Raw genomic sequence first — 27,844 nt, forward strand, 5'->3', positions numbered from 1 at the left:
ATTTGATCCCACAAGTGGCCGTGATGGCCACCAACTTGAATGGTTTTAAAGGAGGATTAGACAAATTCATGGAAGATAAGGCTATCAATGGCTGCTAGCCATGATGGCTATGGTCTGCCTTCTTTGGCGGAGGGAGTATGCTTCCAAATACCAGTTGCTGGAAACTAGGAGGGAAGAGTGCTGTTGCCTGTGGGTCTTCTTATGTTCTTATGATAAATATGTAAGTATTACCAGGGCCAGAAACAGATACCCGATACAAGGAACTACCAGTATCATCTGACTTATCTGTGAGATCAACCCAGGGCAACGAGATTTGGAGAACAGAACTTTGCCAGCCCTTCCACCACCACCCCCGCTTCATTCCCAGGAGATGGAATAATCCTTGGGGGGCCTGAAAGTGCTCCGACTCATTTGTTTATTCAGTTAATCTATTCCTTCTCAGTATGCGTGATATTTATGAGTTATTTATAGGTTTGCAATGAACCCTACTGGGAGAGAATTAGGTCAGAATTCTAATTTCTTTGTTAAGATGGATGGCTTATCATTATCTCATTCCACTCTGATACATTGTGCCTGTGTGGGCGCTCGGCTATGCAAGCTTGGAGAGCTCAATATTTATGCTTTTGAAGAAACTATCTGATCCCATATGTTACCAAAGGAGCACTTAACCCAGCCATAATTTATTTTACATGGGCATATATACAATCCTCACCTTAAACTGAATCCCTACTGTGCAGAGCAGGTCATATGTCTTCAAGTTAACTCTACAGTTTTGTGGAGTGGAACTGGTTCACTTCTAATTGGCTTGAAACACACTTTTGCTTTTCTTCTTCTTCTTTTACTAGTTAGCCGTATTTAGGCTATAGAGCTTTGGTATTGGCTTTGTCATACCAGGAATAGGAGAGAAATTTGATCAGGTTTGCATTTAAAGGTGAACCTGCCTAAGTTGCTCTTTCTGAAACAAGGTATGGGCCAAAATTTGCACTTCTCTGAATTCTTCAATGCGGTTCTCCAATCAAACATCAGTTAGGGTAAAGTGTGACTCTAGATGCATGGATTAGTGAAAATAACATACAAACCTATATTATATTAGGGGAAACTGCTTTGGAAAAATGTATATTAAGAGACATTCACATTAAAACGCTGATGGACTTTCATGAGGACTTCTTTTTTTAAAAAAAATCACAAACTGATGTGGAAATGTGAATAACAGAACTTGACAGACTTGCCCATCCCTGTGTAGTATATACCATTTTAATTGTATTGCTTTATATGAAACTTCTAGTGGTCTGTAGGAACTTCTAGTCCTTGCCCAACATAGAGGTAGCTTTGTGGTCTCCAGCACTTTGGTATGCATCTGAATGGTATTTGCTGATGTATGAGGTGTTAATTCTGGAAAGGGGTCTCCATGGGTACAAGGGGCCATGGACTCCCACTGCTTGTTTTACTCTTGATGTTACATAGCTAGAAGGCTGGCCCAAGACGTTCTGCAGCCTGAGAGAGAGCAGCAATTGCCTTTCCCACCCCCACATCAGCCAAAGAGCATGGTAGCCATGGCCAGCCAAGTTATTCTGGCACCTAAGGCAAAACATCCCACATGCACCACTCACTCTACCTGGAATAATAATAATAATAATAACAACAACAACAACAACAACAACAACAACAACAACAACAATAATAATAATAATAATAAATTTAATTTATGTGTCGCCTATCTGGCCAATGGCCACTCTAGGTGACGTACATGTAAACAGTTGAACACAATACAATAAAACATAATGATACAATAATACAACAGCAAAAGCAAAACTAGACAGGGTAAGAGGCATTTTAATCATAGCAATTAACCCTCCGCGGAAATCCCAAAGGCCTGTTGAAAGAGCCAGGTCTTTAAGGCTTTATGGAATACATTAAGGGAAGAGGCATGCCGTAGGTCTTGTGGGAGGGAGTTCCAGAAGGTGGGGGCCACCACTGAGAATGCCCTCTCTCTAGTTCCCGCCAATCTAGCTGTTTTTGTCAGCGGGATTGAGAGAAGGCCCTGTGTGGCTGATCATGTCGGGCGGCATAATTGGTGGCGTTGAAGGCGTTCCTTTAGATAAACTGGGCCGGAACCGTATAGGGATTTAAAGGTTAATACCAACAACTTGAATTGGGCCCGGAAAACAACTGGAAGCCAGTGTAGTTCGCACAACACTGGTGTGATGTGATCCCGGCGGCGACTATTCGTAAGTAGTCGAGCCGCCACGTTTTGTACAAGTTGTAGTTTCCGGACCGTTTTCAAGGGTAACCCCACGTAGAGCGCATTACAGTAATCCAATCGAGAGGTGACCAGGGCATGTACCACCCATGGGAGCTGGTGAACAGGAAGGTAGGGTTGCAGCCTTCGTATGAGGTGTAATTGATACCAGGCTGCCCGGCTTACTGCCGAAATCTGAGCCTCCATGGACAGCCTGGAATCAAGTACAACCCCAAGGCTGCGAACCAGGTCTTTCAGGGGTAAACTCACCCCGTTGAACTTCAGGTCAACATCTCCCAACCTTCTCTTGTCCCCCATGAGTAGCACCTCGGTCTTGTCGGGGTTCAATTTCAGCTTGTTCCTTCCCATCCATCCACTCACGGATTCCAGGCACTTGGACAAGGTCTCCACAGCCAACTCTGGTGAAGATTTAAACGAGAGATAGAGCTGAGTGTCATCCGCATATTGGTGACACTGCAGCCCAAATCTCCTGATGATTGTCCCCAGCGGCTTCATATAAATGTTAAATAGCATGGGAGAGAGGATAGAGCCCTGTGGCACACCACAATTGAGAGGCCAAGGGTCTGAGACCTCCTCCACCAATGCTACCTGTTGGTACCTATCGGAGAGAAAGGAACGGAACCACTGCAATACAGTACCTCAAATTCCCAATCCCTCCAGGCGATGTAAAAGGATACTGTGGTCGACAGTATCAAAAGCCGCTGAGAGATCGAGGAGGACAAGAAAGGTGAATTCTCCCCTATCTAATGCCCTCCTCATATCATCTACCAGAGCGACCAAGGCTGTTTCCGTTCCGTGACCAGTCCTGAAACCCGATTGGTATGGATCCAAGTAATCCGTTTCATCCAAGTGTGTTGACAACTGGTTGGCCACCACTCGCTCAATGACCTTGCCCAAGAATGGTAAGTTCGAAACTGGGCAGAAGTTATTGAAGACTTGGGGATCCAAGGAGGGCTTCTTTAAGATGGGCTTTACAATTGCCTCCTTGAAAGCTGATGGCATCACACCCTCTTGCAAGGATGCGTTTACCACCGCTTTAATCCCCATGCCCAGTTTCTCTCTGCAGCTCACAAGGAGCCATGATGGGCAAGGATCAGTTAGGCAAGTGGTAGGTTTCACAGCTGAAAGCACCTTGTCCATATCCTCAGAAGGGAGAAGTCGAAACCGATCCCAACTTACCGGCATGCAACTGGCCAACTCTGGTTCACTTACTGTGTCCACGGCGCACGGGATCGAGCTCCGTAAGTGTTCGATTTTATCGGCGAAGTGCTTTGCCAATATGTCACAGGAGGCCTTTGACTGTTCCAAGGGCTCTTGGGCAACTGGACCGACCAGGCTTCGGACCACCTGGAACAGCCTCCTGGGACAGCACTCCGCAGACGCAATAGAGGCAGCAAAGAAAGCTTTCTTTCCTGCCCTTATTGCCACTTGGTAGGCAGCTACTGCTGCTCTAACCTGTGTCCGGACATCTTCGGAGCGGGATTTCCGCCACCGGCGTTCTAGCAGCTGCTCTTTCATGGCATCCATAATCTCTGCCTGAGGCAGCTGCCACACTCTGCCTAATGGTAAGGCCAGCCCTATGCAGTGATCCCAACCCTCAGATCCCAGTGTGGACATCTGCATACTGGCTATGCTCAGGGTGTGGATTTTGGGCACTGGACCAGGGAAGCTGTGCAACATTGTTGGGAATGTGTGTGTGTCTGTGTGGGGGGAAACTTTTACTCAAAGAGACATCTGCATATGATGAATGCGTGAAAGGGGCTTTAGAGTCTTTTGCTTGCAGGAAAGCAGGGAAGGTGATATCCCATGAAAGTATGTAATAATGGTTTCCACTGTTTTCTTTGACCCTGTCTCTTTCTCTTTCGCTCGCTGCACACGTGCACACAAATGCCATGTGCATGAGTGCCGAATTGAGGGTGCATTAGAAAGCTTACCACAGCCCACCAGCCCAGTGCTCTTCATGTATTTAATCAGGCCCTGCCTACAGGCTTTCTTGGTGCAATTGTGTGGAGTGGTTTTGAAGACTTAGGTTGCAAAGAGGCAGGTGTCACTTTGCTCCTTCAAAAGTAAGATCCTAGATACATCTAAACAAAGGGGGCTTTCTGAGCCCTTTCTGGTGACACTAGACCAGAGCCACTGAAGTTAATGACAAATGGAGGTGGCAAAGCTACACCTCTCTAGCAGAGCTTGGAAAAGTTACTTTTTTAAACTACAACTCCCATCAGCCCAATCCAGTGCCCATGCTGGCTGGGGCTGATGGGAGTTGTAGTTCAAAAAAGTAACTTTTCCAAGCTCTGCTCTCTAGTCTGTTCAATTTGGTCTTCACCACCTTTTTTGTACCACTTCTCCTTGCACCAGCTGCATAGGAGAAGCAGTCTGTTTGAACAATAGCTCCTCAGCTTGAAAACCCAATTATCGTTCCATAACACAAGAGCAAGTTGATCTTTTTTCTGAGGCCCACCAGTATAGCAATTCTTTTCTTTTTAAAAAAATATTTCTGTAAGTGCGAAAGGTGGTTGATATGCTCAAGAAAAAAAATATATCTGAATGTGCCCTCTGAATAGGAGTTGCAATGAGCATGGGTGATTTTCTAAGAAATGTTTATTATGAAACCTTTCTGAAGGGAGTGATTGATCACTGTGCAGCATGTCACATGAGCTGCATCAGCTTCTCAGCAAGTGCCGTACAAAAATTCCCGGTGTCTGGTGAAAGGAGGCTGTTAACGGGCATGTGTCTGATCCAATCATATTAACCCTCTTCATCAGGAGGACTTCATTGGCTTCCACTGTGCAACTGGATACAATGCGAAGTGGTGGGCTCAATCTAGGGATAGAGTAGATATTTGATTCAGTTCACATCATCATCATCATCATCATTATTCCTTTGTTTTTGAAAATGAAACTCTGGGTGACTTACATATATGAAAAGCAGATATAAAAACTACAATAAAACATCCTGAAAATACTTACAAAATACATAAAAGCGAGATCCAACTCATTCCCACCTGATGAAAAACAAAGAATTGAACTCCAAAGGCCTGGGTGAAAAAAAATGTTTTTATTTGATGCCTAAAAACAGACTGCTCCATGTATGCCTTTCCAGGGAGAGCATTCCACACATGGGGAGCCACACTGAGAAGGTCCATTCTCATGTCACCACCCTCTGCATCTGCCTCAGAGGGGGCACAGAGAGAAGGTCTGCAGATGACAAACACAGGGTTTGGCTTGGTTCATGCAGGGAGAATAAGTCGTTGAGGTATTGGGATCCTGAGCCATATAAGGCTTTATAGGTCAAAACCAGCACTTTGAATTTGGCCCGGAAACCAACTAGCAGCCAATGAAGTCATGCCAGAACTGGTGTTATGTTTTCCAACCGTCTTGCCCTGGTCAGCAATCTGGCCACTGGATTCTGCACCAACTGCACTTTTCGAACTGTCTTCAAAGGTACCCCACGTATAACACATTGCAGTAATCTAATAAGAACATAAGAAGAGCCTGCTGGATCAGGCCAGTGGCTCATCTAGTCCAGCATCCTGTTCTCACAGTGGCCAACCAGGTGCCTGGGGGAAGCCCGCAAGCAGGACCCGAGTGCAAGAACACTCTCCCCTCCTGAGGCTTCTGGCAACTGGTTTTCAGAAGCATGCTGCCTCTGACTAGGGTGGCAGAGCACAGCCATCATGGCTAGTAGCCATTGATAGCCCTGTCCTCCATGAATTTGTCTAATCTTCTTTTAAAGCCGTCCAAGCTGGTGGCCATTACTGCATCTTGTGGGAGCAAATTCCATAGTTTAACTATGTGCTGAGTAAAGAAGTACTTCCTTTTGTCTGTCCTGAATCTTCCAACATTCAGCTTCTTTGAATGTCCACGAGTTCTAGTATTATGAGAGAGGGAGAAGAACTTTTCTCTATCCACTTTCTCAATGCCATGCATAATTTTATACACTTCTATCATGTCTCCTCTGACCCGCCTTTTCTCTAAACTAAAAAGCCCCAAATGCTGCAACCTTTCCTCGTAAGGGAGTCGCTCCATCCCCTTGATCATTCTGGTTGCCCTCTTCTGAACCTTTTCCAACTCTATAATATCCTTTTTGAGATGAGGCGAACAGAACTGTACACAGTATTCCAAATGCGGCCGCACCATAGATTTATACAACGGCATGATGATATCGGCTGTTTTATTTTCAATACCTTTCCTAATTATCCCTAGCATGGAATTTGCCTTTTGCACAGCTGCCGCACACTGGGTCGACATTTTCATCGTGCTGTCCACTACAACCCCGAGGTCTCTCTCCTGGTCGGTCACCACCAGTTCAGACCCCATGAGCGTATATGTGAAATGAAGATTTTTTGCTCCAATATGCATAATTTTACACTTGTTTATATTGAATTGCATTTGCCATTTTTCTGCCCATTCACTCAGTTTGGAGAGGTCTTTTTGGAGCTCTTCGCAATCCCTTTTTGTTTTAACAACCCTGAACAATTTAGTGTCATCAGCAAACTTGGCCACTTCACTGCTCACTCCTAATTCTAGGTCATTAATGAACAAGTTGAAAAGTACAGGTCCCAATACCGATCCTTGAGGGACTCCACTTTCTACAGCCCTCCATTGGGAGAACTGTCCGTTTATTCCTACTCTCTGCTTTCTGCTTCTTAACCAATTTCTTATCCACAAGAGGACCTCTCCTCTTATTCCATGACTGCTAAGCTTCCTCAGAAGCCTTTGGTGAGGTACCTTGTCAAACGCTTTTTGAAAGTCTAAGTACACTATGTCCACTAGATCACCTCTATCTATGTGCTTGTTGAGGTTATCAGAGCACAGACAATAGAAATTCAGCTATCCCTATCCAGAAAAGGACATAGCTGGGCCACCAGCCAAAGCTGATTGAAGGCACTTCACATCATCAAAGGTGGAGCTACCTCATCCACCCTTTCTGAAATGAACTGGAACGCAGCCATCCTTCGAAATTCACACTTTGCCAGTTTTTGCAGTGCAGGTCTCCAGCCAAGTAATGTGTAGAAAGATGCATGTATTGGGGGTAAAGTATGCATAAAAATGCATCTACTGATGAAAAAAATAACATACAACAATGCATTATATTTGGAGAAATTGTTTTGCAAGAAAAAGTGTATATTAGTCAGCATTGCATACAAAGATGTATATATTAAAATTTCACAGTAAAGGGCTCATGAATTTTCATGGGGATTTTTTAAAAATAATAATCACAAAGTGATGTGGAAATGTGGAGAGCTGAACTTAAGGCTGGAAAAATGAGAAACTAAAACAGACCGATACACCCATCCCTAACCCGATTCTTAAAACCCTAAATAGCTTAGGATCTGGGCACATTAAAAAAGGACCTTTACATGTTTAAGTGGGTGGGGAATCACTTGCTTGTGGGCTGGAAGTGCCCCATGGGTCCTCCTAATGATATTTTGGCCAAAAAAGAGAGAGAGAGAGAGAGATTCCGGTGGTCAAAGTGCCATGCGGGCCAGCACAATATGGCTGCCATTGGCAACAAAAAAAGTTCCCTGCAGGGGTGTAGTTGTCTGGGGTCTCACGGGGTCTTAGACCCTTTCTTTTTTGGGGAGCCAGGTCCCAGCAGGGTTCCTGTGTCTCTAGCGTCTTATGAGATAATCAGCATGAAAGGGGAGTGTGTTAGCCACTAGGAACAGTCTTCTAATTTGCTTCCTCATCGTTTCCTGCTGATTGGCACCAATCAGAGTAAAAGGAGTTCCTATTAGTTCCTACTTCAAAAAGCCAAGTTCTGGAGAGTGAGAACTGTAGAAGACTAGACAGTGAATCCTGATGATAACATCCCATCTACCCAGTTTGGAAGCAACAGGAGATAAACGTGTAGACACTGAATTCAGTAATTCAGGCAATATCTCTGAGAGTGAGAAAAGGACAGTCAAATGGTGACAGTGACAGAAAAGCAGGAAGAAGTATTCAAGTCTGGTCAGATTACTCTATTATCTTTAGCAGAAAGTATGACTATTATGAAGGGATCTTGCACTTCTGAATTTGCCACTATGCTACAGGGTGCTGGTACTCTGTGCTGGTGAGTACTGTCACACACACACACACACACAAGCCAAAGCCCTGGGTCCTTCCCATCCACCCCACAACCTCATCTCTTCACCCTTTCTTCACCATCACCACAATTAGCCTTTGAAAAAGCCTCTTATTGGTGATAATAGAAGACACTTAAAAAAACTGAAAAGCAAAATTACAGCAGGGATTAGGGAGATTGCTGTGAGATGTGTGCCCCTGTGTTGAGTGTGTAAGTATGTGTGTGTGTGTGTGATTCTGTGATTGTGTATTAAGGTTTTATGTATAATGTCCGTCCGTCCGTCCGTCCGTTCGTGTGTGTGTGTATGTGTGACAAAGAGAGTGTCTGGACCTGAAGACTTTTGGGAATGTGGCCCCCCACAGCTTTTGATTTGGTAATTGTCGGAAGGCAGAGCTGGGGTCCCAATCCCGGGGAGCTGGATCCCGGAGAGTTGGGAGAAGAGTATTCGGATGGATGGCAGAGGGAAGGGGGAGGAACTTCCCCCCTTTGGAGCGAAGACGAAACAGAGGAACTGCCAGTGATAAGGTCGCTTAGCAACGGGGAGCCTGAGCCCTCCCTGGACATTCTCACGCCTCCCCCTCTTTCAGGCTCAGAGCAAGAGGGGAAAGAGGGAGGGCTGCTCACAGCCGAAAAGCGGGGAGGCAGTTTACCATCAGCCCCTCCCCTATCCCCCATCCTGGAATCGGAAACTTCAGAAGAGGAGGGGGTGATGCTTCCCCCCTCACCACGCACACGCAGACAGCTGAAAAGACAGGAGAGAAGGGGGGAAGGCGGGCAGTACCTGAGGGGCAGTTAAGGAGGAGCGAAAGATTGCGCGCCCATTTGGCCCCTTCTTAAAGAACAGGCGGGAAGAAGTCCCTTGCTCTGTCAACTTTCTCCCAATGCCGCAGGACCTGTATCCCTGTATTGCTTCATGAGAAAACGCAGTCTTTGTTTGGACATTACCCTAATAAAACACGAATTAACTACAGCCGTTGGTCTGGTTCCTGAGTCACATCCTGGGCCTGACAGCTTGACAGAGCCACCTAAATCACCCTCAACGCTCTCTTCACTTGACTGGGACAAGATGTCAAAGGGAGCAGCGGGGGGGACCAACCCCACTTCTGAGACGGAAGAAGTGAAACTCTTGAGGACTAAGGTAGCTGATTTGCAGACGGATGTTCAAGCCCTGCTAGCAGCAGTCAAGGCGCTGAAGACGGATAATCAAACCTTGAAGGCCACGATAGACCAGAAGTGAACAGCCCCTCCAGCTGCCGTAGTAAAGGTTCCCATTGGATTGCCCCCAAAATACGCGGGACAAAGTGATCAGTTAGCAACCTTCGTGGCTCAGTGTGAGTTATATCTGGATGTCAGGCACACGGAATTTCCAGACGATGGGGCTAAAGTAGCTTTCGTGATTAGCCTCCTGGAGGGAGAAGCTGCAAAATGGGTGACTCCGTATCTCGTGAGAAAGGATACTGTCTTAGGAAGGTACAGAGGATTTATACAGGAGATGACCGAGATGTTTCAAGACCCGCAAAGGGCTGAAACAGTAGCGCGGCAACTAGGCGCTCTGAAGCAAGCTAAAGGGACTGTTTCCGAGTACACTAACGCTTTTAAAATTCTGTCCCAGGAAACTGGTTACAATGACGCCGCCCTGATGTTTATGTACCGGAGTGGATTAAATGCTGAAATCCTGGATGAGTTGGCCAGGACCTCCCCCCCCGCTGACCTACCAGGGCTCATCCGGCTATGCCTACAGATAGATCACCGGATGGAAGGAAGGCACCTGGAAAGGAAGCAGGAGGTCCCGAGATACTCAGCCTCGGCATCCCGCAACAAGACCCTTCCCACTGCAGGGATGGCAGGTAATGCAACTGAGGGACAGGGAGGGGCTAGGCCAAGACTGTCGGAAGAAGAAAAGGAAAGACGACGCCGGGAACGTTTATGCTTTTATTGTTCAAAGCCGGGCCATGTGGCCAGAGACTGTGGACTGAAAGGGGGGAAAGCCGAGCCGTCGGGAAACTAGAACACCCAGTCCACGTGCAGGCCAGTGGACTGGGGGCAGCATTGTATAAAGGCCCCCCAACGATCCAACCTCCCTCAAAGGGGGTGTTGGTCTTGCCTATTCGGATTACAACTTCCAGAGGAGTGGTGTTTAATTCCACTGCCTTAATTGACAGTGGAGCCTCCACAAATTTTATTGATGCAAAGTTAGTAAAGTGTCATGGAATTTCCCGGTGGAAACTGGACGCTCCCCTAGCTGTGGAGACTATCGATGGGAGACCCCTGAAGTCAGGAGGGGTGACACAAGCCACAGAGGAAGTGAAACTTCAAATCCCTGGGCACGAAGAGTTCATTTCGCTATACGTGTCAGATCTCTCAAACTTTGAGGTGATTCTGGGAATGCCCTGGCTAGCAAAGCATGAACCCAAAATAAGTTGGAAGGAGGCGGTGGTGTGGTTCACCTCACAGTATTGCCAGGAGAACTGTCAACCTGAAGGAATCAAGAACACCTTAGCGGGAGCAGTGCAAGAGATCGAGCAAGTGACCCTGCCACCAAAGTATGAAGAATTCAAAGATGTGTTTGATGAAAAAGAGGCAGAGACTTTACCCCCCCACTGCCCTTACGACTGTGCGATTGACCTAGTGCCAGGAGCCAGCATCCCATCAGGGAGAATCTACTCTCTCACAGAGAATGAGAGGGAGGCCCTGAAGGAATTCCTGGATAAAAACCTGAGTCGAGGATTCATACGCCCCTCACAATCCCCTGCTGGAGCGCCACTATTGTTTGTGAAAAAGAAGAGGGGGAACTCAGACCCTGTAACGACTATCGCGCATCGAACCAGATCACCATCCCCAACAGCTACCCGCTGCCCCGATCTCAGAGTTGTTGGACCGACTGCGCTCTGCAAAAATCTTCACGAAGTTGGATTTGAGAGGAGCGTACAATCTGATCAGAATGAAGGAGGGAGATGAATGGAAAACAGGATTCTTGACCGCTTACGGACAGTATGAATACCTGGTCATGCCGTTCGGACTTTGTGGAAGTCCAGGAATTTTTCAAAAATTCATGAACGATGTGTTTAGAGACTTGTTGGACACGTATGTAATCTGTTACTTAGATGATATCCTGGTGTTCTCAAAGAACCAGGAAGACCACGACCAGCATGTGAAGACGGTGTTGAAGAGACTGAGAGAAAATCACCTGTATGCTAAATTAGAGAAATGTGGATTTGACCTCAAGTCTCTAGACTTCCTTGGATATCGAATCTCAGCGGAAGGCGTGGAGATGGACCCAGGGAAAGTAAGCTGCATATTGGACTGGGGCCAACCTGTCACCAAAAAGGATGTACAATGGTTTTTGGGGTTTGCCAATTATTACAGAAAGTTCATTCCAGGGTTTTCCAAATTAACAGCTCCTCTGACTGACTGTTTAAGGGGAAAGAAGAAGTTTCAATGGACAGAGAACGCCACCGAGGCCTTTGAGGAGCTGAAGAGAAGGTTTGCTACTGAGCCCATTCTGCGCTTTGCTGATCCGAACCGCCCTTTCGTAGTGGAAGCAGATGCTTCAGATTTTGCCATCGGGGGGTCCTGCTACAATTAGACCAAGAAGGGAAGGAGCTGCACCCCTGTGCGTACTTCTCTCGGAAGTTAAAGCCTGCAGAGAAGAACTACACAGTTTGGGAGAAGGAGCTGCTGGCCATCAAGGACTCTTTTGAAAACTGGAGACAATACCTAGAGGGGACCTCTCATCGAATTGAAGTGCGCTCCGACCACAAGAATCTTGAAAGCCTCCAAACAGCCAGAAAGCTGAACCAGAGACAGATAAGATGGTCCCAGTTCTTCACTAGGTTTAACTTCCAGATTACTTACCATGCCCAAGCCAAAAACCAGAGAGCGGATGCCTTATCCAGACAGCCACAATACAAAGAAAGTGAATCCGAGGACCAGCCTCAGTACGTAATCCCGCCAGAGAAATTAACGTTGGGAGTATGCCAGCCTTCATGGGAAGAGGAACTCAAAAAGGCACAACAAGAAGATGCAGACATGCTAAAATATCAGCAGGAGACGGGACAAGGTCAAGACTCAGAAGTAACCTTTCACTGGAGAAATGGACTGTTATGGTTCAAAACCGCCAGATATGTGCCAGAAGGGGAATTAAGGCTCAGAATCCTACGCCAGTGTCATGATTCCATCACAGCGGGACACTTTGGGATTTACAAGACCATTCAGAATGTGGCCAAGGACTTCTGGTGGCCTAAAATGCGTTGGGATATTGAGAGTTATATAAAGTCCTGCTCTGTCTGTCTGCGGACAAAAACACAAACAGGGACACCAGCAGGACTGTTACAACCGTTGCCTGTCCCACACGAACCCTGGAAGGACCTCTCCATGGATTTTATAACTGATCTACCCAAGTCCCAAGGAATGACAGCCATCTTAGTAGTGGTGGATCTACTTACCAAAATGGCACACTTTCTTCCTTGTGCAGGGGCCTTAGAGGCTAAAGAAACGGCCAAGTTATTCATAAAAGAAGTCTACCGGCTGCATGGATTGCCAAACTGCGTAGTCTCAGACCGAGGAACTCAGTTCACAGCCAAATTTTGGAGAGCAATGTGGAAACAGTTGCAGACGGAATTAAAACTCTCCTCCGCCCATCACCCCCAGACAGATGGGCAGACGGAACGCTTGAACGCCGTTTTGGAAAGATATTTACGAAGTTATGTGTCCTATCAACAGACTGACTGGGTATCATATTTGCATTTTGCAGAGTTCGCCTACAACAATTCTCTGCACTCCAGCACTCAACAAACCCCGTTCTTCGCTAATTATGGATTCCATCCTAAAGTCTTTCCAAGCAGCTCAGAAGGAATGCTGGTACCGGCAGCTGAGAACTTCCTTAAGGAATTGCAAGCGGCGCAACAGACACTGAAACAGCTGTTAAACGAAGCCAAAACAGAGTACAAGCGAGTTGCTGACCTGCACAGGAAGGAGGGCCCCCCCCCTTCAACCAGGAGACCAGGTATGGCTGTCCACCCGCTTCCTCCAGATGCTGGGCAAATGTAGAAAATTACAAGACAAGAGGGTGGGTCCTTTCGAAATAGAAACTCAAATCAATCCCGTGGCGTACCGACTGAAGCTGCCTGACACGTTTAAAATACATCCTGTGTTCCATCGATCCCTCTTAACGAAAGCCGCCCCTCCCAGTGAGTTACGGCCGGAGGAACCTCCTGGAACTCCACTCCTGGTAAATGAGCAGCTTGAGTTTGAAGTTGAGGAGATCTTAGATTCCAGGATCAGACGCCACAAGATGCAGTACTTGATTCACTGGAAAGGCTATGGGGTGGCTGACAGATCATGGGAAGATGCAGCTGATGTGCATGCTCCAGAATTGGTAAAACTTTTCCATCAACGTTTTCCCCACCGTCCCAAGCCAGACAAGGGGAGGGGGGTACAGCCTGGGAGGGGGGATGGTGTCGGAAGGCAGAGCTGGGGTCTCAATCCCAGGGAGCTGGATCCCGGAGAGTTGGGAGAAGAGTATTCGGATGGATGGCAGAGGGAAGGGGGAGGAACTTCCCCCCTTTGGAGCGAAGACGAAACAGAGGAACTGCCAGTGATAAGGTCGCTTAGCAACGGGGAGCCTGAGCCCTCCCTGGACATTCTCACGCCTCCCCCTCTTTCAGGCTCAGAGCAAGAGGGGAAAGAGGGAGGGCTGCTCACAGCCGAAAAGCGGGGAGGCAGTTTACCATCAGCCCCTCCCCTATCCCCCATCCTGGAATCGGAAACTTCAGAAGAGGAGGGGGTGATGCTTCCCCCCTCACCACGCACACGCAGACAGCTGAAAAGACAGGAGAGAAGGGGGGAAGGCGGGCAGTACCTGAGGGGCAGTTAAGGAGGAGCGAAAGATTGCGCGCCCATTTGGCCCCTTCTTAAAGAACAGGCGGGAAGAAGTCCCTTGCTCTGTCAACTTTCTCCCAATGCCGCAGGACCTGTATCCCTGTATTGCTTCATGAGAAAACGCAGTCTTTGTTTGGACATTACCCTAATAAAACACGAATTAACTACAGCCGTTGGTCTGGTTCCTGAGTCACATCCTGGGCCTGACAGTAATGTAGCCACTGGACTGCTAAAGGTTCCCCACTCCTGTCCTGTATGAATCTGCCTGAAATTCGAAATCAGTGTCAGAGGTCCAGGTGCAGGAGTCCCCACCTTCATAGGTTAGGTAGGTAGTGACTGGTAATAAGGCCGTTACAGAGCCCTGTGTATAGAATGCCCTCCTGCAGCAAGTTCAGCTGGGACAAACGTTTATCATTTAAGTGACAGATGAAGACCCCTTTATTTCCATTGGATTTTTCCTTGCTGCAAGAGTGGAATTGTCAGATTCACTTCATCTTTTACTAGAACCCCAAGATATACCAACCAGAGTTAAGTACAAAAGAGAAAGGGGTTGTTTTCAACTAGGTCCTACTCAGAGTAGACCTACTGAAATTAATAAGCCTATATTCATTATTTCCATTAACTTAAAGGGGCCTACTCTGAGTAGGGCATGTTGAATGCCACCCATACAGTTCAAATTAAAGAACTGAGTGCCTCTAGGTGAGTCTAGGAATTTATTTGCAGCATCAAAATTGAGCTCATACTCCTTACCCACTAAAGTCTATTCCTGGTTACCCTAAACCTTCTTCATTTCCCAGCTTATTTAGCTGAGAAAAGTAATTCTGTTGTTTCTGTTGTTAAACAACTGGGCATCTTTTGGATCTACTGCAAAGAGATCTACCAGTGCAATCCTGATCTATTTTCTGCACAGCCCTGACTTTTTGGACTAATCCATTCTGTTGGACTGATCCATAGTTGGCCCCGTGACATCTGAAAGTACTACAAGGCTCAGAACAGAATATGCTGGATAGAAGGGGTATATTTGCAACAGTTCCCTTCTTTTCTACTAACAGTCTATTTGTGCATCTCCAGCTATGGCCTATCTAGCAATTTATTTTGTGGTTCAATATGTTCCCCTTAAGTGTAATTATGCTTGAAGGAGAGAAAGGGAAAGGAGGAAAAAAGACTTATTCTAAGCAAATATTCACTTCATTAGCATCAAATTGTGTTTCCCTTTTTTCTCTTCTCTCATTGCTTCATCCAGCAAATTTGGCAATTCAGTTGCAAAGTGCCCAATGGGGATCTCAGCATGAACTTTTTCCCCTGTTTGTTTCGATTGCTTATGCTCGCAACCATCCCGTGTTTAGCACAGAGCTCAACCATCCCAAGTGCTAACCTTGCCAGGGGCTTGTTATGGCAAAAATGCTGATGTCAGCTCTTCTCCCCTCACTCCTTGTTTGATGTCTCAATAGCAGTCTGATTCCTGTTAACTTTCTCTTTCCCTTTATTTATATAGCTCCAGGTGGAGATCACCGATGTCAGTGGCAAAAGCATAGAAGGCCCAGTCCCTCTAGATATCATCATTATTGACCAGAATGACAACAGGCCTCTTTTCCTGGGAGGGCCATATACTGGCCATGTTATGGAAGGGTCTCCTACAGGTAAACTAACTTCAGAAATGCTGCAACCGCATACAGTTTGTTTGTTTTTGTTTTTTGCCAGTTTTTTTGCATTTCTCCCCCCTACTGGAAAGCAGTGGTTGACTGAGTTGGATAGCGTTCATTTGTAGCCAGCATGGGGAACCTGTAGCCTTCCAGATGTTGCTGGATGACTGGCCATGTTGGCCAAGACTAGTGGGAATTGGAGTTCAACAACATCTAAATGGCCAGAGGCTCCCCACCCCTGATTTGCATCACACTAAGATACGGGAAGGGAGGGCAAAAGATTTAATATGGGTAAAAAGAAAAAAAAAGAATTTTGAAGTATTCGAATGTGATCAATAAATGCTAAAATCAGCTATTTTTTCTTATGTTGCCAATGTCACAAGAAACACATTTTCCCTTGAGTTCACTTATTCCTGATTTTTAAAAATATGGTCGATATGGTTTATTGTGGCAGATTTTCTTTTTAAGTGCAGATCATCCCTTTGCAAAATGTGACTATTTGAACATAAATTATTTGGTGCAGCCTTTCCCATCTTTTGGGTCCCAGATGTTGCTAAGCTACAGTTCCCATAATTCCTGACCATTGGCCATGCTGGCTGGGGCTGATGGGAACTGTAGACCAATAACATCTGGGGTCCCAAAGGTTGAGAAAGGCTGATTTAGTGGATATGTGTGTTATGTGTGTGTATGTTTCCTGTAAACAGATGAAGTCATAGCAATGTAAAAACTAGCTAGATGCAATTTTTGCAATAGAAAAACAACACATTTGGACTTTCCTACTGAGAGTTTGCCCACCCTGGAATGAAAAATGCCTGGCATATTATTACTTTGGTACTGACTTGAGGAAAGTTAGTGCAGTGATATCCTAGAGATGCAGGAAATTTAAACATTGGCTGTTTCACCTCTAGCAAAACCAGGCATAGATTTATATGGTAAAGAAGGACATAAAATAATGAGATGGTGATCTAGGCTACATATGCAGTCGAAGTGGGAGAAAGCTGAGAGGGAACAACAAGACCAGACCACTTCAGATTATAAGTAGGAAATGCCTTGTTTAAACATACAGATGCACACACTCACAGTCTCCCTGAAAATGGTAAGTCAGGGACAAATGTTCTAGCCTAGCTCACAATTTGCAATGCTATTTTTCATCCTGCATTTTTTTTAATGCAAGGGCACATTAAAAATGGCATATGTCATATGTAGGAGGCTTTCCCCTAGCAGAAGGGTGCCTTTGCATCCAAGCTTCTATGTCAGGCATGGGAAACCTTTGGCTCATGGACCAAATTAGGCCCAGTAGGGGTCCTAATTTGGCATGTGGGCTATTTTTCCCAAACCACACTCACCTGCACCAGCCCAGATGTCATATGCAACATCAGGTGTGGGGCAGGTGGATGGGACTGCAAAGGAACAATCAGATTAAAGTGTGTTCCTGGTTGATCCTTAGCAAGCGGGGCTTGCTGACAGCACCTATCTGCTGATTGGCACCAATAGTGAGCCCAGCTGGCATTGACTGCATTTTCCTATCTGCAGAACAAAAACCACTATTTGTAGGTGCAGTTTGAATCTAAAATATGCCTGTAAATGGACAAAGCAGGGCTCACAGTGAGCCCCTTTGAAGGTGCACTGTCAGCACCAATCAGCTGATTGGCACCGAAAGTGCACATTCAAAGGGGCTCGTTTTCAGCACTGGTCTTCTGATGGGTGCTGATAGTGATTCATTTTAATGTGGCTACTGCACATTTTGACATTAGAGGGCTGATAGGGGAGAAAGGGCTCCCCACCCCTGCATTATATACTGCTTTCAAGGCCAGGGATAGCATCAGGGATTGACTACATCAGTCATCTGATGAGGCCCACAGCCCAGGAGAGGTCCCACCATCTGTTCCCAGAGCCTTCTAGCACTGATCTGCCTCCTCACTGCTGTTGCATGTTTTGTTCACTTGCCCTTTCTGAGGGAGCAAACAGAGAGAGGAGCAAAGAGGAGCATTGACCTCTACGTGCCTTGTCCTGTGGAACTAGGACAGGGGTGGGGAGCTTCTTTTGCCCTGGGAGCCATGGTCCTTGATGGGGAACTTTCCAGAGGCTGTGATGGGCAGGGCCACAGGCAATAGTAGGCAGACCAGTGGTTGCATCTCTTACTTTGTATATATTCCAGCCACACATCAGCCACCTCTTTCTGCACACACCTCTTCATCCTGAATCCAGGCAATTGTGCATTGCCACTATTCACAGACACAAATCCAGATAGGCAAAAGCACTCGAGAAGTGTGTGGGACATGGCTTGTGAGGGCTGTAGCCTAGGAAGGGGGTGTGGCCTAGTGAGAATCTTGAGGATCAGAAAGAGCATTTGGGGGGCTGCATCCGGTCCCGAGGTTCCACTGATCCAAAAGGTAGGGTGGATTGGGCTCATAGTCAAGCAAATAGGGAATAGCAACAGTGGTTGAGGAGGAAGGTGTATGGGTCCACTAAAATCATTTGGTCCAAGCGCCCACTTAAACCTTCAACCAGCCTTAGTCATGGTTGCCTTTTGGATCAAATCCTTGCTAGCTGTAAGTCTTGGTTCATTATTTACTATCAGTCTAAACTCTGCTGCTACAAATCACTAACAGAAGAGATAAAACCAGGATATCAGTGTGGCCAATCAACCATCTTGTGTTTTAAAATCCCCACTCTTTTTTTCTTCTTCTTTCATTTTTCATAGCAGGAGGGTTTTATAGGAAATAAATTCTTAGCAGGGCAGATGTTCTGGCTTTTTTGTTGTGTTGTGAAATGGCTCTTTGTCCCCCGTGATCCAATGTCTGGGTTCCTTAATTAGGGGAGAAACCATAAAAGCTGGAGTGATATTAAACTTTCTCTTTAAGCAAAGATAAATACTGCTGAAGGCCACAACAGAAAACAAAATGAGCTCCCATTCAGCAAGGTGACACCAACAAAAACAAGTTTTTAATGAATAGGCTAGAAATGGGAGAGCCAACAGGGTGCTGCCCAGATGTGTATGGCTCTGCCCTATCACACACTCCAATACTGCTTGCCCATTGGTCATTTTATTATTATTATTATTATTATTACTATTATTATTATTATTAGATATATTTGTTGTGTGTTACCCAAATGTCTCCAAGCAACATACATCATTGTTAAAACCAAAATAAATATATCATACCATAAAACAAAATAATAAATCCACCACCACCACCCCGTACAGCCATACACCTGGGGCAGCAACTAATACGAACAAGATCATCTCAGTCTTTCAAAAGCCTAGGGGGAAAAGATACCTGTCACCGAAAAGATGTCAGTGAAGGTGCCTGGTGGATCTCAGGGATTGCATTCTACAGATGGGGAGCCATAACTGAAAGGCCTCCTCCCATGCCATTGCCCCTCAAGCCTCCATGCAGAAGGGTCTCAGAAGAAGATCTGGGCAGGTACATATCAGGAGAGGTGGTCCAGAAGATATTGGGGTCCTGAGCTCTAAAGAGCTTTAAAGGGCAAAGCCAGCATGCTGAACTGGGCTTGGAACCATACCGACAGCCAGTGTAACTGAAACAGAATTGGTGTTACATGATCTCATTCAACTTGCAGCAGCTCTTCAGGGATACAAGCAGAGGTCCTTCCAGATTTGTCAGCTGAGATACTGTTTCTTAGGTGGAGATGCAGGGTATTGATCCTGGCTCCTTCTGCAAGGCAACGCATGTGCTCTACCACATAATTCTAGCTCCTGTCCAAAGGTCTGGACCAAGAGGCGAAGATCCAAAGACATATGTTGTAGTTACCCACAGTTTTGTTATTATTATTTTTGAAAAACCCTGTGAAGAGCAGACTCACATGCCATATTACAAGTTGCTCTTGGGCATCCATGTCTCAGCTCAGGGAATGCCAAAGCCTCCTTGGGCATGCAGAACAGGCTGTATCATTCTGTAGGGGAACATTTTTTTCAGTTTAAGGACCACATTCCCTTTTGGTCATTCTTCCGGGGTCCACGTGCCAGTGGTGAGCAAGATAAGAGGCAAAAGAGAGGAGAGCAATAAATGTGATTTTTTCTTTGTATGATATGCTGTGGTTTCTTCACACTCACACATCCCTCTCTATCCTCCAGCCAGGCAGGTAGGAATTATTATCAGACTTCAAGGACACATTCCAGCCAGGCAAAATCTCTGAAGGAGGATGCAAAGGAGGCTGATAAAGGGTGTGGCCTGGCAAGAGTTCTGAGGGCCAGGTAGAGAGGCCTAGAGGTCCGCATTTCAGCCCTGGGCCTGAGGTTGCCCATCTGCGCTGTTAATTGCTGGGTGAGACACATGATTGTTGGACTTCCATCTACAATATTCACATGCCCAAAGACGAACTTCTTCAGTACTTCTTTGCCACTGAGCATCATCCTGAATTTATTGCATGCACACATATTCTATGAAATTAATCCTCTGGCAAGGGTCAGTCCAGAGCTTTGGAATACTTCACTGCTGTTGAAGATGCTCCAAATTGCAGCTCTGATGGCTTGCTGCACAAGGCAGCTTTAGGCAGTGCTTGGAAAGTTCACTTTTAAAGTACATCCCCTCCAAAAAGGAATTAGTTCCAGTTCAGGTTTGTCCTTTTACAAAATGAACTAGTTCAAGTTCAGTTCAAGTTCATCCAGTGGAACGTTTTCGTTCATAAAAGGTCCACCCTGTGCCTGTACTTCTCACTTCAAGCTGCTCCTGTTGGAAGAGAGGGAATCTCTTCAGCAGGGTACAGGAAATTACTTCATTTTGATTGTTTAGTAACAGTGATTAAGTGACTAAGCACCCTTAGCAACAATAGTACTTCTGTAACTTAAAAAATTGTCTCCAGGTTTTGCTTTCTAACTTTCTTTATAGTGTCTGATTTACTTACTTTTTTTAGAAAATGAAAGCTACGAGCCTCTTGCTTTTTTGGGGGGGGGGGAAGGGGGGAGTGAATGTGAAGATGAAATAGAAATCATCCAAAGCTCTACCCAGAAATGAAGAGTTCTCATTTCTAGCCTCAATGGTTCTCGAAACAAACTGAAGTGATTTCTTGTATGAATAAGTTTTCAGTTTTAACCTGAGTTCCTTTAGGCATACATTTACACTAATAACACCATTACAGAAACTCTGAATTCCATCCATGAGCAAGGGCAAATCCCCAATTTCCTCTCTTCTTTACCAGTGTAACAAAATTATAGATAGCTCAAGAAGGATACTTTGCTGTGCCTGAGGACAATATTCATAATGATCTAGTGAAGATGTTATCATATCACAGGTGAATACAGGAGACCATTCCTGTCTGCAAGCAGGAGCCGTCTACTGTCTAGTAATGAGCTTATCGAGGGGACAGCTAACCGAACATTTAGAGGGTATGCTGGTCTTTTGGAAAGTTCAAAGCTGATGGAAGCTGCTATTTTTTCTTCTCTCTCTGTCTCTCTCTCTCTGTCTCTCTCTCTCCCCCTCACTTAGGATTGCTTAAATAATCAAAAATGGGATCCGAGTTCATTTGCTTGAGGACGTTTGCGCAAATGTTTCTGCACACATTTTGACTTATATTTATATGCAGCTTGGAACAAATCCTCCTAAACCGAAAAGGGGTTAAACAACAAAAATGAGTGGATGGTTAAAATTGCTTGTAAATCACATTTTAAAAACAGGAAAAAAAGAGATGGCAACTTGTTTTCCATTAAGCCATAATAACCTGAGTATATTGCATTCCAGCTGAGGAACCCCCAAAGCAGAACTGATAGAAAGCGCTTGTAAATAATTAGCAGGAACAAAGGGACATTGAGAACGGCACATGGCATGGAATTAAGAACAGTAGCCTTGAGGTTCAGTATAATAAAATCATAATTTGTAAAACTGGATGAGGAAACAGCAAAGGGGCTTGTCTAATGTGGGTTGTGTATTAAGGATAACCACATACTATGAGGTGGGATGTGGCTATCGTTCAAGAAAACAGAAGATGGTTTAACAGAAGCAGCCTCCACTTCAGGAGTGGTTGGTGCTCATTTTGACCAGTAGGGTGGAAGGAAGAGAGGCCATCAATAGGTGGAACCAAAGCCAATGACTGACAGACTAATTTTAATTCCAACTCATTCTAGTTTTCCCCCATCCTCCTCCCTGCTGAGTTCTACAAGGGGCAAAATAGAGACAAAGGGCTGGTTCACATGGCGGTTTAGGATGAATCTGGTACTACTTGCAGCCCCATTTAATTTGCAGCATTTACATGATATATAAGGCAAGGCGAAGGTAAGCTCCTGCTTTTCCCTTTAAATCCGCGTCAAATCAATCCAATTCTAATATGAAAAGGGAAGCAAAAAAGTCTGTTTTATTTCTCTAGGGCAGCCTATCCCAACCTTTTGGTCCCCAGATATTGCTGGACTACAATTCTCATCATTCCTGACCATTGGCCATGCTGACAGGGGCTGATGGGAGTTCTAGTCCAACAACATCTGGGACTCAAAGGTTGGGAAAGGCTGCTCTAGGGCTTTGCAGACACTTAGCTCTGATGCTTTTGTGAGTCCAAGCCCACTCCCTCTTCCTCCCTTAGTTCATGTCATTTCCTGCTGGCTCCCGTGTTGCAAGCCTCTTTCCTCCCTAACTTGCGCGTAAAAGCATAACACTGTTCAAACAAATATTTGTACTTCTGCTGGATTCTGAAAATACAAATAATTGCACTTCAGGGATTTTTCTTGTTTTTTTATGAAACTTACTCTGGAACAAACTGAGCATACTCAGTTGCCAAGGTAACCAGAGGAAGTGGTAGTTTGACCTTAAGAGGGCATGGTCATTAGGAAGTTGCATGATTGACCCTTTCCCTTCAGTGGGGACTGAAAACAGCAGATTGGAAGGTAGGGGTATGAACCTTTAAACTCTACCACGAAGGGAAAAGCTTTGTCTTTAAATGGAGTTCAGCTCCTGTGTGAATGAGCCCCTGAGAGGAGGAAGCTGACAGCCAGCATCACCACACCCTGGACTGGATGGAAACAAGAAGGCAAATAGGTGGAGACTGGCTGAGGGCAGGCAGGGCAGTGCCCCACTTGCCCAAATGGATTGACCTCCACTGCTCTTCCTATCAGATGCAGCATACAAGGCTGTTCTCTTTTCATTAATCTAATGACAAACAACAACAAACCCAGTTTGTAAGAAAATATGCACAAATGAGATCTTGTTCAGCAGGGGGTGAGGATTAAAAGATATTAGGCAAAATCAGCCGTGCCTAAGTTCACATGGAAAAATGAGCAGAGTTGGGCTTGATATTCTCCTGTGATTGATGCTGCAGCCATATTTGTTTGATGTATGTCTCACAGATTATGATAAGGGTCAGTTTGTTGGTGGTGTGTGTGTTTTTGCATGTACAGTTCCATTTTGCTTGTGATCATGGCTGGTGTGTAGGCAGGGGGAAAAATAGGGCCACTTAAGCTTTCAAATGACTAAAATTGCATTCAATTTGCTGAGCACGGCAGGATCTCTTCTAGTCTATGGCCTGTGATTCTAACAACCTCAGAGAAGCAGCAGGGGGTTCTCTTAAGAGCTTTCGGTAGCCAGCAGATAGAATAGACACCCCCTTCTCTCTCTCTCTCTCTTTCTCTCTCTCTCTCTTTATCTCTCTCTCTCACACACACACACACACATACACACACAGACAAAGCCCTTCTAGCAGAAGAACCCATTCACAGACAATTTTGTTTCCCTGCTACTGAGTACACCTATAAGACTGTCCTTGAATATAATCCAAGGTGTTCCAATTATTCTTCCACCACAGCCAACACTGATCTTTCCCCACCCCCTGTGCCTTAGCGTGCCTGCTGCATGCATGCAGACAATGGGCTTCCATTTCTGGGTTTGTGCTTTAGGGAAGAATGTGAACCTATGAGATAAGGACAGCAGGAGTGAGGAACCTTTGGCCCTCCAGATGTTGCTGAACCATAATTCCCAGTAGCCCTAGCATGCATGGCCAACAGACAGGGATGAAGGGAGTTGTCATTCAACAACATCTGGAAGGCCAGAGGTTCTCTATGCCTGAAGTACAGGATTCCCAACCAACAGAGCAATTGAAACCCCCTTTGTGTCAGGCTTGGGTGGGGGGATAGATAGGCCAGAGATATCCCTGCACACAACCATGCTGGCCTCTGCCTGCAGAGTGATGGCAGCATCGCTCCACCAGTGCAGAGCATTCTCTTTGGCCTGCCAAATGTACAGATGAGTGGAAATGCCACTGGCGATTTTGCCACTGGCAGCAGCCAGCAAACAGCCCCCAAACTGAACATTCCAGGGGCATGGACAGTTGTACCCCCAGCTGGCCCCTTTGCCATAATGTGATGGCATTGTACCTGATCTGTTCAGTCATAGTTTGTTCCTTTTTCCCAGGTTGGCTCTACCATTAGGCAGAGTGAGGCAGCTGCCTCAGGCAGCAGAGGCTGAGTGGCAGGGATCAGTGTTGACAACGGTGTTGTGTGGGCTGCCCTGAGCACCTTAAACAATTTTGCTGCCCTCAGGTGCTGTGAAGGATGCCATCCAATCACTGGTGTTTAGGTCTGGGTACAAAACCATAATGTAAAGCACATTCTCCCCCCCCCACCCCAAAGAATCCCGGGAACTGTAGTTTGTTAAGGGTACTGGGGATTGTAATTCTGAGAGGGGTAAACTGAAGTTCCCATGATTCTTTGGCAGGGGTGTGTGCTTCAAATGTTGGGGTGCAATATGCAGCCTTAGTAAGATCCAGCTGTTAATCTAGTTGACTTCGGTCTGTGGAATGAGAAGGTACCGTTTTGAGCTTTGCCTCATGCATCAAAATATCTTGAGCTGGAACGCAGGAACTTGCCTTATAGTGAATCAGACAATTGATCTGTCTAGCTCAGCATCATCCATTCTGAGTGGCAGCTGCTCCCCGAGGTATCAGACAGGCGTTTTCCCCAGCCCCTCCTCAAGATGCCAGGGGTTGAACCTGGAACCTTTCGCATGCAGAGCAGATGGTCTGCATTGGCCCTGGCCCAGGGTGGGCTTCTCTGTAAGTGCACTCATGCTAAATGTGACATTTGAAACACTCAAAGCAATGGCATTATTTGTAACATTCTGCTTTTAAGAGTTTTGTGAAAATAAGCAACACCCTGATTGATCAGTGGAGAAAACCTTGTAATGACAGTTAGAAGGAAATTACAGACATGCAATTAGACTGTTGCTAGCTTTAATGATCTTAAATTAAAACTGTGAATAAAAAACATTCAAGGCAACATCAAAAGCAATTGTGTGTGTGTGACATACTTCACAGTGAGAGTTGAATCAGTATAAATTCTTTTTGATGTTGCTTGCTTGTAAACAGTGCCAGCTTTAGGAACAATCCAAGTAAGCCTTGGCTTAGGGCCTCACATTATGAGGGGCCTCTACATATTTTGGAGATAACAAAGAAGTTTTACTATAATTGAAATTGCTTTGGCTTAAATAACTGTTCATATAAAATCAACCACCAGAATTCTAGGCCTCCACATCCCAATCTACACCCAGTCCTATCAACTTCTCTTCCAGGGCTGCTGGACTACTTGCATCGACCACATGTTGCCCATACCTCAAGAGAGACAAGGGGAGCTGGCCTACCAACACATTCTAAAGGCCTGTTCCACACAAGGCATCATTCCCACTAATCTCCTCCTTGCCACCTTCCCACCGCTTTTTTCTTCTTTAATTTTTGTGGTATTGGGCCTCTGAGTCTTGACATGTCTTAGAGTCTAAGCATGCCTTAAACTGGCCCTGTTTGTAAAGACTGGAAGGGATGCACTTGTTGTGAAACTCGTGTGTAAAAACTCAAGAATTAGCTTTGATACCGAAGGGGGGGAAATGGATATGGCTTGGGGGTTCAGTGGCTCTTCACTTGGCACTAGATCTAACAGGATCCAACTTGTTCATGTACTTCAGAGGTAGCCAATGTGGTGCCTTCTAGAGTTTGTTGCAATATATTTTCCATCATCCATAACCATTTGCCACATTGGTTGGGAGCTGGAGTCCAGAAACATCTGAAGGCACCATGATGGTTAACCCTGATATAGCAGCTTTCATTTGCCCAAGTTTGTCAGCATATTAAGCGGATCTTCTTCTTTTTTAGTCATTGGTCCATCCAGCTGTGACTGGCAGGAGGTCTCCAGGTCTCAGACAGAGGTCATTCCCAGCAATACTTCGCTTAGATCCTGTTAACTGGATACAACAGGGCTTGAACCCAGGACCTTTTGTGTGAAGTGTATTAAATGTGATCTTCCACTGAGCTATGCAGTGGTGGCTGGTGGTTGCATGTCAGTGGGGGAGCGGAATCCACTCCAGGTATTATTCCATACTTTAAGGAATTGTCCAAGGTGCCGAACCTAGTTTGGGAATAGGACTCAGCACGTTGTACAGCTCTGTGAATGATTGGACTAAAGCCTGGAGCAGACTCCACTGCCCCACCATGGAGTCACCGCTGCCGCTGGAACCATGCCATACATACTGCAAATGATACTCCCCCCCACACACATTCATTTGTATTGTGTTTCCTTTGCACTGAAATGAATGGTGTGGGATAATGCAATCATTATGTAATGACACTTAAAAACCCTCCACTGCACACAGAAAGATGAATACTGTTGCTCCTGCTTATGAGCTTCCCGGAGGCATCTGATTGGCCACTATGACAACAGAGTGCTGGACTGTATGGACTATTGGCCTGATCCAGCAGGTTCTTAGTGTCTTCCCTATATTAAATAGCAAGTCAACAAACCTCTCTGCAAGTCAAACAGCACCCACACCCACATTAAGGAGAGAGGTCCTTTCCCAGTTGCAGCATCAGACAGTGTCATTCTCAGGGGACAATCTTGGGGATGGGGTGGGTGGAATGACAGCTGACACCCATAGTCTCCTAGAAGGACCATTGCAGCAGTAAAAATGGTGGCAGTGGTGAAATCTAGAGATAAGCTGGTGTAGGGGGAGAGAGAGAGATTACCCACACACATATACTGGCCCCTCAAAAATCCAACAGAGAACTTTAACCTCAGCCTTAATCACAATTGTTGTCTGTAGGTCCTAAGGAGAAAAAAATATGATACTACAACCATTGTTTATCATTGGTTTTCCTGTATCAAAATACATCCTGTGCAACCTATTTCCCAGGCACAGAACAATCAAAGCAACCATGTTTGGGGATCTATTTATACTAGACAGTTGGTTTGTTAATTAGGGAGGAAAAAACCATGTTCCTTAATTAAAGAACAAATGAATTTTTAAGGAAGCGTTGAGGATCCCCTCTGGGTACTAAAGATTGTGGGCTTCAACAAGCTAGTATAATTCTGCAATGCTTTGTAGAGAGAAACTCAGTTGTGCTATGGAATACCAAAAGAGGCTTTATTGTCTTTTTTTGAGCATCTATTTGTGTGGCCTCTGAGGGACAGGGGAAGCTTAGAAAGATCTGGGGAGGGGCCAAGAAGATAAAATCCATCTGTGTAATGAGCTAATTGAAGGATAGTGCCACGTCATTTTGAGAGTCAGGATGATGAACTGGGAAGCGAACAGACTAAACTGGGCACATGCCCAGCACTCAAGTCACAATATGTTGGCTTGAGGAAGGTGTGCTTGTTCTTCAGCTAGTGTATTAAAGTGCCCAAGAGAATTCTACTGCATGTGTCTGCCAGCTCTATAACTGGAAACGTCTTTGAAACTAAAATATAAAAGAGAAAGAAAAAAAGTAAGCCCTCTGTGTATTGAAAACTTAGGCTAAATTTGGTGATGATGTTGCCAAAAAAAACCCTACACAGGTGTACATTTGTTCAGAGCCACACTTGATCTGAAACACAAAGGTGCTAAATTCAATACTTCCTCTGCTGATTTTAGTGCCTCCACATCTTGCCCCCTCCCTAAAATCCTGAACTCTAAGTATCTTAAATACTACGTCCTTAAATCTGAGACATAAGATTACTTCCATTATCCTTTCCCTGCATTGAACTATTTGGGGTGTATGGATGTACTCTGAAGCCATCCTGACCAACAAT

The 27,844-nt window shown here is 45.6% G+C and overlaps 1 protein-coding gene across 1 annotated transcript in view; it reads left to right on the top strand.

Annotated features, from left to right (window-relative positions):
* CDH13 (cadherin 13) overlaps window positions 1–27,844 on the top strand; it is a 793,102-nt gene that overhangs the window by 475,329 nt on the left and 289,929 nt on the right. The window contains exon 6 of the mRNA XM_061594241.1: window positions 15,705–15,849. Coding sequence (XP_061450225.1) covers window positions 15,705–15,849 — 145 coding nt within the window. The remainder of the gene's footprint in view (window positions 1–15,704; window positions 15,850–27,844) is intronic.

This window comes from Rhineura floridana, chromosome 13, assembly GCF_030035675.1.
Source record: "Rhineura floridana isolate rRhiFlo1 chromosome 13, rRhiFlo1.hap2, whole genome shotgun sequence".
NCBI lineage: Eukaryota > Metazoa > Chordata > Lepidosauria > Squamata > Rhineuridae > Rhineura > Rhineura floridana.